The sequence below is a fragment of the Octopus sinensis genome, linkage group LG3, assembly GCF_006345805.1.
Source record: "Octopus sinensis linkage group LG3, ASM634580v1, whole genome shotgun sequence".
Lineage (NCBI taxonomy): Eukaryota > Metazoa > Mollusca > Cephalopoda > Octopoda > Octopodidae > Octopus > Octopus sinensis.
In genome coordinates this window covers 14,559,842-14,577,458 of record NC_042999.1, presented here as the reverse complement: position 1 = coordinate 14,577,458, position 17,617 = coordinate 14,559,842, and the positions used below count along the sequence as shown (strand labels likewise).

General features: G+C 34.4%; 1 protein-coding gene across 1 annotated transcript in view; it reads right to left on the bottom strand.

Annotated features, from left to right (window-relative positions):
* The window catches only part of LOC115209299 (tumor necrosis factor ligand superfamily member 10), a 321,447-nt gene that overhangs the window by 91,587 nt on the left and 212,243 nt on the right, over positions 1-17,617 (bottom strand). Inside the window, exon 2 of the mRNA XM_029777636.2 lies at positions 8,445-8,481. Coding sequence (XP_029633496.1) covers positions 8,445-8,481 — 37 coding nt within the window. The remainder of the gene's footprint in view (positions 1-8,444; positions 8,482-17,617) is intronic.

The following is a 17,617-nucleotide window of genomic DNA, read 5'->3' as shown; positions in this document are numbered from 1 at the left end:
AGGCAAGGAAATAAAAACACGTACCCACCACCACCACCATGCACACAAGGCAGGCTTCTTTCAGTTTCCCTGTTGGCCTAGAACTAAAGCAGAAAACACTTGCTCACAGTGTCCTTTAGTAGGACTAAACTCAAAAGCAGATGACTGGGAAGTGATCTTCTTCACCACACAGCCATGCTTGCACCTATGACAATTCTTCAGCTCAGAAACTTAGACATTAAACCATAGTTGATGAATAAATATACCTTGGGATATTTTCTTCTGCTCCAGTTAAAACAAAAACTGTTTTATCACTCATGGTATTGGAAATACAATGAACTAGTGTTTGTCCTATTAGAAATCTATAACCAATTATGATATTCTCACAAATGTAATGATATGAAATAAACAGGAAAAACATCATAATGTATGTACACTGTTGATAAGGCAAGTTACTGAGATTTTCATCCAAAATAAACATCTCTTATTAACATGCTCTCTTTAGAAACACTATATGTATGTATGTATGAATGTCTCTCTCTCTCTCTCATATATATATATATATATATATATATTCATTCATTCATTCTTTTATACGTTTCAGTCATTTGGTTGCAACCATGCTGGAGCACCATCTTAAAGGGTTTTAGTTAAAGAAATTGACCCCAGAACTTATTCTTTATAAGCGTAGTAGCTACTCTATCGGTTCCTTTTGCCAAACCTCGAAGTTATAGGGACACAAACACACTAGCATCAGTTGTCAAGCAATTGTGCGTTGACAAACAGACACACACACACATATAAATATATATATATATATATATATATATACATAACAGGCTTCTTTCAGTTTCTTTCTATGAAAGACACTTGCCCAAGGTGCCACGCAGTGGGACTGAAATATATATTCCAGAGGAAGATGAAATATCATCTCAACAGTAGTTAGCAAGAACACTAGATGTATTTTGACCTTGTTGGGTCTTGTCATTAATACGTACTTACAACCAGCCAAGTCAAATAGATGTGTAAGACATGTACGTGTTATCACCATACTTAGTTAATATCTAAACTGAGTGTGTATCCAGCGAGTCAAATGCAATCAAGAGTCACAGTCAATGGCATGAACATAAACAATATAAGACATGCTGATGATACACTGTGTTATTGGCAGTCAGCAATGAGAAATTACAAGAAATTGCTGATCTTGTAAAAGGGCAAAGTGAAAAGAATGTCTTAATATAAGTGTAATATAAGTGTAAAGCGCAGTGAGCTGGCAGAATCGTTAGCACGCCGGGCGAAATGCTCAGCAGTATTTCATCTGCAGCTATGTTCTGAGTTCAAATTCTGCCGAGGTTGACTTTGCCTTTCATCTTTTCGAGGTTGATTAAATAAGCACCAGTTATGCACTGGTGCTGATGTAATCGACTTAATCCATTTGTCTGTCCTTGTTTGTCCCCTCTATGTTCAGATGGTGCTTTTTACGTGCCACCGGCACAGGTATCACAGCTACAATTTCCATTTGATATTTATTTTGATGTTGATGTACTCAAGCACAGCAGGTCACCCTACGATCCAAGGTAAGCACAGCAGGTCGTCTGTTATATAAAAAAAATTTCTATTAGGTGCCTGAATTTGTCTCTCAACATGAGCCCATAACCTAAGGACCAGTTATATACTGGGGGTCAAATATACAATTAAACAATGCGTCTTCTCTTACAAAACTGGTTTTGAGTCAAGTCAATAGAAATCAATAATACAGCAATGGAAAACTAGCAGAAAATAGAAATCCAGTGCAGTCTAAGTGATCAGATATATTCCATTGAAATAGTTGTTGGTTTATTTATTGAAGCAGTGGTACATTCACATGTTTATGACGTTCCTGTAACCAAATATCGTTAATGTTGAACCAGTCAATGAAGTTTTTCTTTCCAGTTGTAATAATAGAAATAACAGAATACTTACACACACACACACATGTATTTTAGCAACAGTAATAATAGTAGCTTTATACGGTTAATATAAAACTATTACTTTATATTAAACATACAAGGAATATGAAACTCGCAGAGTTATTTTATATCAGGTTAAGAAATTTATTGTAACTTATTACTCTGAGTTCCTTGCTAGGTGTGGCTTTTAGACATGCGAAAAGCACTCTGAAGGTAAAACTTGTCAGACTTTATATAAATACATACATACATTCCTTGATATCACACACACACAGACACACACACACACACTAGCTTGGCAGTACAAACAGAAAAAATAAAACTCACTACACAAAGTAAAGCACATATGTTTCTTAATTAACCGTAAAGCTACACTTGTGACTTAAAGCCAAAATACATACATACATACACTCACATTATTTATATATATATATATATATATATTTATATATATGTTATCCCTTTTGATACCAGCCTGCCTGAATCCACCTCCGATTCTATGATACAAACTTCCTGTTTTAAAGAAATCTAAATCAAAACCTTCCAGCAAAATTTTATGGTAATTTATGTTCCAAAAGATCAGGTTAATAAGGACAAAGTTATTTTTAAAATTAATTGAAAGAAAATGTCTTTCAACATAAGTATAGTATGAAAAAGGTTAATGCACACATATGGCATATATACATATATATATATATATATATGTATATATATATATATATATATTATATATATATATATATATAATATATATATATATATATATATATATATATATATATATATATATATATATATATATAATGAAATGTGTACTTACATATAAGAGAACAAAGTGTACGTGTGTGTATATATATATATATATATATATATATTATATATATATATATACATTTATATATGTGTGTGTGAGTGGGTATAGGTGTGTGTGTATGTATGTATATACATATGTATTTATGTGTGTGTGTGTATATATATATATATATAGTTAATCCAAACATGAAAACTCAAAGAGAAAACACAAAAACACGAGGACGTGGAACAAGTATAGTATTATTGGACGCTCAGGAAAGAAAGAGGGTTTAACGTTTCAAGAGGAGCTCTTCGTCAGAAACATAGGAAAAGGAAAGATCCAAAGAAGGGAAAATCCAAACATGAACAAAGAGAAAACACAACAATGTAAGGACGTGGAATAAGTACAGTGTTATTAGATGCTCAGGAAAGAAAAAAAAGAAGGAGGAATTTACGTTTTGAGCGGAGCTCTTCGTCAGGAAAATAGAAAAAGTCCAAAGAAGGGAAGACGGAGAAAGAAAATTGCCAACGATACACAGGTGGTCACATATTGAAATGACCGGAAGGGAATGAGTATGTATGTATTTAGATATGTATGTCTGTCTTAATACATACGCATTTGCATATAATGGAACAACAGTGCATATTTTAATTTGGCAAACAAGGTACATAAAATATGACCACCCCTCCTTTGTCATAGTTCAGATCTATAGGGTAAACCACTCTAAAGAGTCTAATTATGCACACTTTCTAATCTCACACTTCTACAGTCAGTGTGTGTGTGTGTGCATGTATATATATTCATGTTTTTTATAATAATTACTGGTATCCTTATATATTACAATATTTTATATCTTATATGTAAATAATATGTTATATGCTATATGTATGTAAGTTATTGTAATTATCAGTTTAGTAAATAAATAAGTTAACATAACTTAATGTCTAAAAGTTGATGAACCACTTATTCTCCTCTGTTTTCTTATTTGCTATATATAATCAAAATAAGCAACAAGTATATCCGAGGTAATGTGGTACAATCATTTCATGCTACTTCATTTTATTAAACATTGTAAGTATTACATCAGTTTTAAAATGTCGAGCAATCTTCAGCCGCTTATAGAAATTTTCCAATCAAGCGGACAATGCACATTCTTATATATATATATATAAAGATATATAACTAAAGATATATATATCTTTCGAAATTTTACTTGTTTGATAAATGGCTTAATCCGAGACTGTCACTATCTGTTCAAACTGAAATGATTAGAGGAAACATTTAAGAAGGCACAAAATCATTTATATCCACTTTTCATTTATTTCTCTATTATAGTTACTCTCTATTATAAGGTTTCAAAAAGTTTTGTTGTACTTCTGCAAATTGGTACTGACACACTTGAACGTCTCTGAGATGTAAGAGAATAACGTCAGTAAGCAAGTCAGAGAATTGCAATGAAACTTTTTGTGAAATCAGAATAGACAGAACTATTAAAATACAGACATAAAGTGAATGTAAAGAGTTTTGCTGTCTTCTTGAATGACTAAAATGACTCTTCCACCATGTAGACATGTATCAATGTATATGTATGAATTATATATATATATGTGTGTGTGTGTGCGAAGGTGCATGGCTTAGTGGTTAGGGGTATTCGGCTCATGATCGTAAGGTCGTGAGTTCAATTCCTGGTGGTGCTCCAGTCCACTCAGCTGGCAAAAATGAGTAGTACCCGTATTTCAAAGAGTCAGCCTTGTCACACTCGGTTTCATGCTGAATCTCCCTGAGAACTATGAATTAAGGGTACATGTGTTTGTGGAGTGCTCAGCCACTTGCACATTAATTTCATGAGCAAGCTGTTCTGTTGATCATATCAGCTGGGACCCTTGTCGTCGCAACCAACAGAGTGCTCCTTATACATATATAATCAAAACAAGCAACAAGGATATCCAGAGGTAATGCAGTACGATCATTTCAAGCAACTCCATTTAATTGAACAATGCAATCATTACATCAATTTAAATGCAGAGCAATCCTCAGTTGCATAAAGACATAGAATTTAATTAAATTAAAACAGATGGACACTTTAGTATAATTTCACCTAAAATCTCCAAGAAGGTAAAGCTGAAGTGAAGACAGCATGTTCTTTGTCTATCTCCTTCCCTTCTGCTATAGCAGAAGGTATTTTTCTAAGCTACCACTGAACCTGGGTGGGAAGTGAACTTAACTGCACAGCTATACCTGCACCTTGCATGTATGCATATATATATGTATGTATGTGTGTGTGTATGTGTCAGTATGAATATTTCTATGTATGTATCCTTAATCATTTAGCATTCAGATTACTCTGTCAAATCTAAGGCTTATTTATTCACATTGTTTTATATTAATCATGCATCATCTCTGAGCTTTGATATTTTGATGATGTGATTGTTTGTTTATAGAATGATATTGTAAAGTAGTTGTGAGAGGCAAGATCTGACTAGTTTGAACATGAAACAGGTAGAATATTTGGGCTGGAATTGGCCAGTTTAAATGCCAAATAGTTAAATATACCTGCTGCTCAAAATATATGAAATGGCAGCTCTCATCTAGAACACTAACAATAATGGTAATCAGTGCCATGAGTTCTGATTTTAAAAAAGCCTACGACAAGTATTGTTATGCTTTTGTATTTTTATTTTTTACTTGTTTCAGTCATTAGACTGCGACCATGCTGGAACAGCACCTTGAAAAATTGCTAGTCGAATGGAGTGACTCCATTGCTGGTATTTTTTGGAAGCCTGGTACTTATTCTATCGGTCACTTTTTCTAAACTGCTAAGTTACGGGGACAAAAACACAGCAACATCAGTTGTCAAGTGGCAATGGTGGGGGACAAACACAGACACATACACATATCTATAAAACAGGCTTCTTTTAGTTTCCATCCACTAAATACACTCACAATGCTTTGGTCAATCCAAGGATATAGCAGAAGACACTTGCCCCAGGTGCCACACAGTAGAACTGAACCAGGAACCATGTGGTTGAGTAGCAAGCTTCTTACTACAGTCACACCAGCACCTGTTACAACAAGCAAATACTTTTCTCTCCAACTTTACCAAGTACTGAATATTATTCATCATAAGAGACAAAGATATCCATTTCCCCACACTCCATCCTTACTGCTTTTTTGCTTTACTCTCTCTCTCAATTTCCTCCGCTTTAATCTTTGATTTCTCTGTGACTTGCTTTCTACGAATATTATATTCATTCAACTATGTGGTTTATAGTTAAATTTATATTGTTGTTAGAGCAATTATAATATTAAAAATGTCCAGATATAGATTTTTCTTTCATCGGGATCTATACTATATCAAGTTTATCGTGATAAGGATTAAAGTTCAAATCCAAATTTACATTTAATATCTTTCTCTCTTTCATTTTTCTTTTGAAATTTCGGTCATTATATTTTTTTTACCAGCTTAAAAAAATTCAAATGAGGAAAAAAAAGAAAGGAAATATAATTATATGTAAATTTGAATTTAAACTTTAAACCCTATAAAACTGCACTGGTTAGAGAGAGAGATCCATAAAAGATTACATATAGTGTATAAAATAAATATTAAAAAGTTTGTAATAGCTATATTCATACATTGCCATATATACAAACTTGCATTATCATACATACATATGCATACATACGGACACATACATATGAATATTTAATCTTTAAACCCTATGAAACTGCACTGGTTAGAGAGGGAGAAAGATCTAAGGATAATTGCATTTAATGTAAGAAGTAGATATAAAAAAAATCTGTAGTAGCAATATACATACATTTCCATATATACAAACTTGCATTATCATACTTATACACATGTACAGCTACATACACAGGCATACATATAATACATATATGTGTGTGTGTATGTGCATATATATATATATATATATATATATATATATATATATATACACACACACACATGCAGAGAGGCTTGTATATATATATAAATAAATATATACAGGCCTCTGTGTGTGTGTGTGTGTGTATATGTATATATATATATATATATATAGGCCTGGTTCTCTGTCGTTTACAATAACAAATGTTCCAGTTGATCGGATCAACTGAACAGCCAGCTCATAAAATTTACGTGCAAATGGCTGGCCGCTCACAGATAATATAGTTCCCAGGGAGATTCAGTCTGACACAGAATGTGACAAGTCTAGACCTTTGAAATACTGGTACAGCTCATTTCTGCCAGCTGAGTGAACTGGAGCAATGAGATACAGAGTGTCAAGATCAAGGACATGATGTGCCACTGGGGATTGAATTCACGACGTTATGATTCTGAACTGAATATCCTAGTGCTTAAGCCACATGCCTTCACACATTTATATGTAAGGTGGTTGATGTTAGGAAAGGCATCCAGATGTAAAAACCCTGCCGAAACTGAAAGTGAAGCCTGGTGCAGTCTTCTGCCTAGCCAGCTCCTGTCAAATCATCCAACCCATGCTTGCATGGAAAAACGGACTAATGATGATGATGGTGATGAGGAGGAGGATGATATATATATATATATATATATATATAATATATATATATATATATATCCCTTTTAATGTCCACTTGCATGAATTCACTGTGGCAAATTTTCTTTATCTGGATATCCTTCCAGCTGCAAACACTCCACTTCCAAGCACGGTGATGTTTCCCCATGGCTGAACATGTTTTCACAGAAAACTGTTATGAAATTACACTACTTGCATGGTGGTGACACTTGTTTACAGCTATCAAGTGGTGTGAAGATGAGGACACACACACACACATACAGCAGGCTTCTTTTAAGGACTATCTACCAAATCCACTGTGGTTAAAAGTCTGCTTTGAAACCATAATATTTTGGGCTCAAATACACTGTACAACACCTTAGGCAAGTGTCTCCTACTACAGTTCCAGAATGACTAATGTCTTGCAGCTGACTTGGGAGACAGAAACTGTACAAAGCCCATCACACACACACACACATATATAAATTAAGAGAGCGAGAGAGAGAAAAATAGAGAGAGTGAGAAATACAGAGGAAAATGCAATAAGATATGCATTCATTTTCTAAAACAGATCAATTAAAAAAATATAAATTTAATTCCGTGATAAAATGGTAAGATATCTGAAAGTATGATACCTGATCATATAAAAATTTGGAGGAAAAGAAAAGCAAATTCTCATATTTCCCTGAGAAGAATATCTTTAAATGAAAAACAAGGACGGAAAAAAAAAAAATGCATTTATAACAAAATGAATAAGTGTCAAGAGACATCACAGCTATTTAGTTAGTTAAAAGAATAGCTATCATTTTTGTTTTCTTCTCTGAAGAATCAAGGTCAGTGGTAAAAATATAAGGGAAAAAAAATTTAAAGAAAGCAAAAAAAAATTGGGCAACAAGAAATGCCAAAATAGGTGATGGGGGGGGGAGGGAATATATGAAAGTGGGAGGCTGGAGAATGAAAAATAGATAAAGACCTCGAGACCTCAAGGTGATGGTGTTGCCAAGATATAAAAGAAAAAAATGCAGAAAACAGAAATTAAGGATAGAAGAGATATGAAAATAAATAAAATGCAATAATAAACTATGAACTACAATTTAACTTTCAAATAAGTTCAGATTGTGGAAAACAAGAATGAAAGAAAAAAAAAAGGGAAAAGATAAAAGAAAATGAAAGAGAAAATGCACTCACCCTTTGCCATTTCTTCTCTGTAACGCCTCTCAATAAACTGAAAGAAGAAGAAAAAAAATTAAATAAATGAATAAAATAAGAATATTTTTTTTTTCAAAATGTATTAAAAAAACAACAACAAAAGACAAAAAAATATTAGTTGAAAAGAAAGAGTTTTTATTAGTATTTTATTAATATTTAATTTCAAATATTGTATTTTTCTATTGGAAACTTTATGATCATAAAGAGATTAAATAAAATTAAAACAAAAAAATTATGGAAAGGAAGAAGAATAGTTCGTAACCACCCACTAAATCAGAGGAACGCTAAGACAAAAATATAGGCGAAAGAGAGGAAGAGAGAGTGAAAAAATTATACGCTGAAATAATAATGAGCTTTGATCATTACCATGAAAACTTGAAATGGAGCAATGATCATTTAAATAAAATATACAACAGTATCAGTCTAGACATTAGTCATGGTAGAGCATTGATTTATTTTCATATCGTTTCAATCAAGAACCAGACACTAATTTTTCAACTATCTATCTATCTGTATATATGTACATCATGTCATGATTTACATTTTACAATATACATCTATATCTATCTATCTATTTGTCTGTCTATCTATCTATCTATCTATCTATATAGAATACTGTATCTATATATGTATATATATATATATATATATATATATATATATATATAAAAATATATCTTCTCTTTCTCTCATTTACTTGTTTCAGTCATTTGACTGTGGCCATGCTGGAGCACTGCCTTTTTTAGTCGAGCAAATCGACCCCAGGACTTATTCTTTTGTAAGCCTAGTACTTATTCTATCAGTCTCTTTTGCCGAACCGCTAAGTTACGGGGGACGTAAACACACCAGCATCAGTTGTCAAGCGATGTTGGGGGGACAAACACAGACACACAAATATATACACACATACATACATATATATACAGACAGACACACACACACATATATACACACACACACACATATATATGATGGGCTTCTTTCAGTTTCTGTCTACCAAATCCACTCACAAGGCTTTGGTCGGCCTGAGGCAAGTAGAAGACACTTGCCCAAGGTGCCACACAGTGGGACTGAACCTGGAACCATGTGGTTCGTAAGCAAGCTACTTACCACACAGCCACTCCCACGCCTATATATATATATGTATAAGTATGATTGGATGCACTGAGTCCATGACAATTAAACCACATAGGTATCAAATCAGATCTAATGTTAATCGTGCTGAACTCCCGCTTTCGCTTAAACACACAGATTGTCCGTATCCAAGGGTCGGCTATGATGTAATACAAAGGACACTGTAATAACAATAAGAGCATAGAATATGGGCATAACTTCATACTTCTTTATTCCAGTGGCTACATATCTTTCAGTATTTAGCAACACATGACATCACAATAGATGCAGCTTATAGGGCCAGCATGGAATAAATTTTCAGAAAATTGAAAAAGATTGTATGATGATGTGCTTCAACAGACTGACAACATGCTTGCTCCATGCTGGTCCTATAAGCTGCTTCAAGTGGTTGCATCTGTAATGTGATGTTATGTGTTGCTGAATACTAAAACATACGTAACAATTGGAATAATTATATATATATGTGGAGGCGTGTGGCTTAGTGGTAAGGGTGTCAACACCATGATCGTAAGATTGTGGTTTTGATTCTTGGATCGGGCGACGTGTTGTGTTCTTGAGCAAAATACTTCATTTCACGTTCCTCCAGTCCACTCAGCTGGCAAAAATGAGTAACGCTGTGATGGACTGGCGTCCCATCCAGCTGGGGAACACATACACCATAGAAACCGGGAAACCGAACCATGAGCCTGGCTAAGCTTTAAAAGGGCACATTTATTATTATTATTATATATATATATATATATATATATATAGTCTCTGTTGATTATACTTGGGAATCCAGCCAGATAGCCTAATGATTTCTGACAGAACCTTATGGAAGAAGTGTCTGAGGATGCTGCCCTCATGGCCCTCCCAGGAATTGTGAGTGGAGAATATGTATGTATGTATGTATGTATGAATGTTTGTTAAGTGCCTCACACGAAAGTCTTAACCATTGATTCACTTTGTAACTTCTGATTATATTTATGAAAATATAGACACAGAATTTCAGATTTAGGCCCACTGCATGGCACACTAGGTATGCACTGCTTACTATAACCCTGCACCAACCAATGCCAAGTGAAGGAATTTGGTAGACGAACACTTCATGAAGATCAGTATGTGTATGTATGTGTGTGTGCGTGCGCTCAAGTGCACATGTAGATATTGACATTTCTGCTTCTTCGCATGAGATCATCAGAGTAAAAGATGGGGATGCTATATTTAAATTCACCATTCTTTGCTCAGACAGTCTCTTGCAAAGAAATAGAAATGTCAGCATTCATGTATTCTCACTCATACACACTCTCACATATGTATGTATATATATATATATATATATATATATATATATACACATACATAGAAATATCTATTATCTATCTCTCCACACTCACATATACATAAATGCTTTCTGAGATAAACATACACTTCATTATTTTAATAGCTCCAAGGAATCTGTATGATGTTGCACAGGCACTCAGCTCTTGGAACATCCTATGTTTATGTGTGTATGTGTGTGTGTGTGCATGCATTTGTATTTGTTTCCCCCACCTAGTCACTTTACAAACAGTGTTGGTTTGTTTGCATCCCTTAGCACAACTTAGCAGTTTAGCAATAGAGAACAAGAGAATATGTATCGGATTTAAAAATATAAGTACTAGGGTTGATTTGTTTGATTAAAATGTTTCAAGATAGGGCTCCAGCATGGCCACAGTCCAATGATAGAAGTAGAAAAGGATTAAAAAACATAACCCATCAGGACTCTTGAAAAACAAGATGAAATAGAACCACTCATAGATAATAATGTCCACCAAACTGAACATGTTTAACAATATTTAAATGTTTTTCACCAAGTGAGTTTTCTTGATAGAGAGTTTTCTAGCCAAAATATTGAAATATTAGATAAAATTATTTTGCTGTATATTTCATGATAAAGCAATTTTTTTTGGTTTTGTCTTTTCTTTTATTTTATTTCACATTTGTATTATAGTGGCTTCTTGAAACACACAACTATTTTATAATGCTTCATAGAAAATATTACTCTAACACACACACGATCTAAAGTTCACACAATAGGAGATGTGGGCTTTATATGTCTGAAAGAATCTCTCTCTCTCTCTCTCTGTATGTATGTATATATGCATATGTATATGTGTATATATGCATATGTATATATATTTACACACACAGAGTCCTACCCCCTGCCAGCACGCAAAATGGACACTAAATGAATATATATATAATTCAATTTTACATCTATTTGTCCATACAAGCATGGGTGAGATACATATGTTACTGAGGCATTGTTTTATACTAAACCATTATCTATTTTTCAATTAGAGTCTCTTATTCCACAAGTCACAGAGTGAATGACTGTTGATGGGAGAAGTGACAGACAACTTCACTGCTCACAGGTCGTGATTTTCACAGAAGCCAGCACACACATATCTCTCATTCCTGTGGAATCTTCTTTGAAAAATGAAAGGAGATAGGATGAATATACATGGTGAGATGTAAAATTGTGAACTACTTGTATTCTTTTATGCATGAATATAACTATATTTTTAATGTGTAAATACTGGGCAGCCATTGACTTTTTCTTTACAAAAATAAATATCAAATGGAAATCGTAGTTGTGATACCTGTGCCGGTGGCACATAAAAAGCGCCATCCGAACATGGCCAATGCCAGCGCCACCTTGACTGGTTTCTGTGCCAGTGGCATGTAAAAAGCACCCACTACACTCACGGAGTGTTTGGAGTTAGGAAGGGCATCCAGCTGTAGAAACACTGCCAGATCAGACTGGAGCCTGGTGCAGCCTCCCTGGCTTACCAGACCCCTGTCGAACCATCCAACCTGTGCTAGCACAGAAAACGGATATTAAACAATGATGATGGTGATGATGATGAAAGGGTTTTTAACCCAATATTTACACTCCAAAAAAAATTATTTCACGTTCTCTTGAAGTTTCTAAAGTCATATAATCTTTTCTACTCTAGGCACAAGGCCTGAAAAATTGGGGGAGGGGGCCAGTCGATTAGATTGACCCCAATACACAACTGGTACTTAATTTATCAACCCCAAAAGGATGAAAGGCAAAGTCGACCTTGGCAAAATTTGAACTCAGAATGTAAAGACAGACAAAATACTGTTAAAGCATTTCACCTGGCATGCTAATGTTTCTGCCAGCTCGCAGCCTTCTAAAGTCATATAATGACAAATATATTGTTGTTGTTTAGTTCCCAGTCAACTCTAATCTAGTTGGCCTATAAGCAGAAGCATTTAAATAGTGATAATGCTCTCTTTGATTTACATACACATGCATGAACATGTGCATGCATGCAGGTTTTATTGAGAGAGAGAGAGAGAGTAAGAGAGAGAGAGAGAGAGAAAGTAAAAGAGAGAGAGAGAGAAAATATTTGTTTTCCCTTTGTCTTCATATGTGTTCACTGACTGTAACACACCAATAGCTTCTCCATCAATACAAGCAACGTCCTTTGTTTTTCAATCAACCATAAGAATCCTGTTCAAACTTCTTGACATGTTTTGACATGTTCTATGATCTTTGTAAACAAATGGATCATGTAAATGGTGTCATTTGTCTCCAGTTCTCAATTTAACTTGTCTGGGCTGTTTGTTGTTTGATAGACTGGGAGATTATTGCCTTGTTTGCAAACAGGTGAGGGTTAGTAACAAGAAGGGCATCCAGCCATAGAAAGTCTGCTTCAACAAACTCAAATATTCATCTGACCTATGCAAGAATGAAGAAGTGGACATTAGGCACCAGCATGACTGTATGGTAGGAAGTTTGCTACCCAACCTCATGGTTCCAGATCTAGTCCCACTGCATGGCACCTTGGGAAATTGTCTTCTAGTATAACCTCAGGCCGACCAAAGCCTTGTCAATAGATTTGGTAGGCGGAAACTGAAATAAGCCAGTCATCTATCTATCTATCTGTCTGTCTATCTATAAATCTATGTATGTATGTATGTATGTATGTGTGTATGTGTGTGTGTGTGAGTGTGTGTGTGTCTGTCTGTCTGTCTGTCTATCTATTTATCTATCTGTCTATCTATAAATGTTTGTATGTTTGTATGTTTGTATCTATGTATGTATGTATCTGTGTGTGTATGTCTTTGTGTTTGTCCCCCATCACTGCTTGACCAACCAGTGTTGGTGTGTTTACAACCCTGTAACCTAGTAGTTCAGTAAAAGAGACCAACAAAATAAGTATCATGCTTAAAAATATTAAAAAAAAAGTACTGGGGTTAATTCATACAACTAAAACTTTTTGAAGGTGATGCCCCAGCATGGCCACAGTTCAATGACTGAAACAAAGAGAAATTAAAAACTAAAACAATGATGTTGACATAATATGGCTACAACCACCTTATCAAAAGTATCATTCCTTAGCTCTGTGTGATTCGATAAAAATTTTACCTACTATTTTAACTACATCAAATGGTTCTATATTGTCAATACTGATTCAGTAGAGCTCAGATCAAAGCAGTTTTGGCTGTAACCATCTCATATTCTGTTTGTTTGTTTTTTTTGTCTCTTTTTATTTTTAGGACAGTAAAGTATGATTTGAAGGCTGCTATACTTCCCTATCTCAATAAGTCGAGCAACCACACAGAATCTCTCTTATCAACTCAGTATATGCATGTATGTATGTATGGATGTATGTATGTTTAAAGTGTGAGCTAGTTGTTCTTTAATATATATATATTAGTAATAGAGTTCTGGCTGTCAAAACTGTACCAGCTAATGCTTTATAACACAAACATTTCACCTTACATGATCTGTGACAGCTTATGGTCAAGTGAAATGTGATATCAAAGAACAGTAGCCAGAACTAATGGCTGGTAGGAATTTCAAACATGAAGCATCACAAGGAATTAAGTATTTCAATCGGTCTTGGAAAAGAGTAAAAATCACTGAAAATGCATACAGACACACACATACACATGTAGACACATATATATATTTATCCATCTAGTATTGACTGTTGGGAAAAGAATACCATAGTAGAGATTAATAATATATTTTGATCAGGTCAGTCTCATGCTACTCTGAGTTTTGCCTGTGAGTGTACAGGGTAATATATATATAAAAGGCACCATTCAAGTGTGATCGTTACCAGCGTCGCCTTACTGGCACTTGTGCCCCGTGCTAGTAGGGTGCTAAGAGCACCATCTGAGCATGAGTGGCTAACTGGCTTCCGTACCAGTGGAATATAAAAGGCACCATTTGAGCGTGATCATTACCAGCATCGCCTTACTGGCACTTGTGCCGGTAGCACGTGTAAAAACCTTGAGCGAGGTTGTTGCCAGTACCACCTGACTGGCCCCTGTGCTGGTGGCATGTAAAAGCACCCACAACACTCTCAGAGTGGTTGGCGTTAGGAAGGGCATCCAGCTGTAAAAACTCTGCTAGATCAAGACTGGAGCCTGGTGCAGCCATTTGGTTCGCCAGACCTCAGTCAAATCGTCTAACCCATGCTAGCATGGAAAGCAGACGTTAAACGATGATGATGATATATATTTATGTCATGGACTCTCCATTGTTTGACAATGTATGAGGGTTCAGCAATTTCTTGCTGAACAACCACACAGATGATTTGTTTACAATGATCAGATGTTTGTTTTCACATAAACTCACTCCCTCCATCAAATTGACATTACCTGTACAGGTGCACCATGTGCCACATGTCAGATGACGAAATGATTACAGAGCAACATGAAATGAAGTACTTTGCTCAAGCAAACAACACAATACACAATCTGAGAACTGAAATCATGATCTTGACATTGTGAGTGCAACACCCTAACCACTAAGCCATGCACCTCCACATATATATATATATTACTATATTCATATCATCATTTTCATTTCATGTTCACTTTTTCATACTTGCATGGGTCAAATGGAATTTTGTTGGAGCAGATTTTCATCAGTTGGATGCCCATCCTGTCACCAACTCTCACATGCTTCTAAGCAAAGTAATATTTTCCCATAGTTACACTTTTTTCACAGAAATGGACAACCTCACTTGTATGACAATGATGATAATTTACAACCACCATGTGATATCTAGATGTCCATCATGTGATATCTAAGATGTGGTATCAACCATCATGTGATATCTAAGATGTGGTATCAACCATCATGTGATATCTAAGATGCCTAGACAAGGATACACACAATCATCATCATTTAATATCTGTTGAATGTATATATGTGTATGTATAGACATACGGACACAGAATTCTTTCAGTTTCAATCTACCAAAGTCAGTCACAAGGGGCTTTAATCAGTCTGAGGCTATAGGAAACATGCCAAAGGTGTGGAACAGAATGACCCAAAGACCACATGGTTGGGAAGCAAGCTTCTTAATCATATAGCCCTGCTTATGCCAACATGCATATGTGGATATACACAGAGATATAAACACATTCACACACATGTATACATGTGTGTGTAAACTCATATATATGCACACACACACACACACACACACACACATATTCTTTTATTGGTTTCAGTCATTTGGCTGTGGCTATGCTGGAGCACCATCTTTAGTTAATAAATTGACTCTAGGATTTATTCTTTGTAAGCATAGTACTTATTCTATTGATTTATTTTACCGAACTTCTAAGTTACAGGGGATGTAAACACACCAGCATCAGTTGTCGAGCAATGGTGGCAGTGATAAACACAGACATGCAAACATACATACATACATATATATATATATATATGATGGGCTTCTTTCAGTTTCTGTCAACCAAATCTACTCACAAGGCATTGGTCGGCCCAAGGCTTTAGCAGAAGACACATGCCCAAGGTGCCACGCAGCGGGACTGAACCTGGAATCATGTGGTTGGGAAGCAAGGCCTTACCACACAACCATGCCTGTGCCAATATATATATATATATATTCATAAACAATACAATATATATATGTATATACATGCTGTACACCATTCGTACAGTTTCAACAGTATGTTTAAAGATAAATTTCATAAAGTTGAATCGCTTCATATAAAACTATACAAAATATATGTTTTCAAAACAATTCCCCTACAGCCATATATATATATATATATATATATATATATATATACACACACACACATACAGACACACAAATATGTATGTATGCATAAACACATACATACACCAAATTAAAGACAGATACATGAACATACACAAATACATAAATACATGCTAAATAATAAGTACAGAGAGATAGGATCTATAATAGATGACAGGTATAAGTGATCAAAATTGAAATCAAATATAAAGCCACAATAAAAATATCATCAATATTTCATAAATATAAGGTTTCCTATGTGTATGTAATCTGTATTTATGTGTAATCTATATTAGTGTTGCTATATAATAGATCTATATTGGAGGAGAACTACAGATATGATACAAATTAAATTATTGTATTCATTGAACGTTTTCGATAATAGTTGCCGTCTGATTACTTGTGTTTAATATATGTTTCCACATGAATATAGATAGACAGATAAAAGTGTATATATATATATATATATATATATATATATATAAATAATATGCATAATATACATACACACATATACATACATATATACACACACATATATACCAACGCATATACATACCTACACACACACATATATATATGTACATACACAGACAGATTTTATTGATGTATGCATAAGCAGACATACTCAAACATAAACATATATAATATAATAAATATATGTCTGTCTATCAACTTTTCTATGTATTTGTCTGCACACATGCGTATTTTTATAGACATATATGTTTGTGAGTATGTGTATATATATATATATATATACATATAAGTGTATATATATACACACATACATACACAATGTCTTTAAAGGGATCTCCTCTGGACAAAGTACCACAGCTTCACAGCTTTTACTAATGCCCATAGATTAAGTATGTCATACTAATAATGTCTATATATCTTCACATGTAGTATGCATGTAGTATGCATGTGTATATTCATACA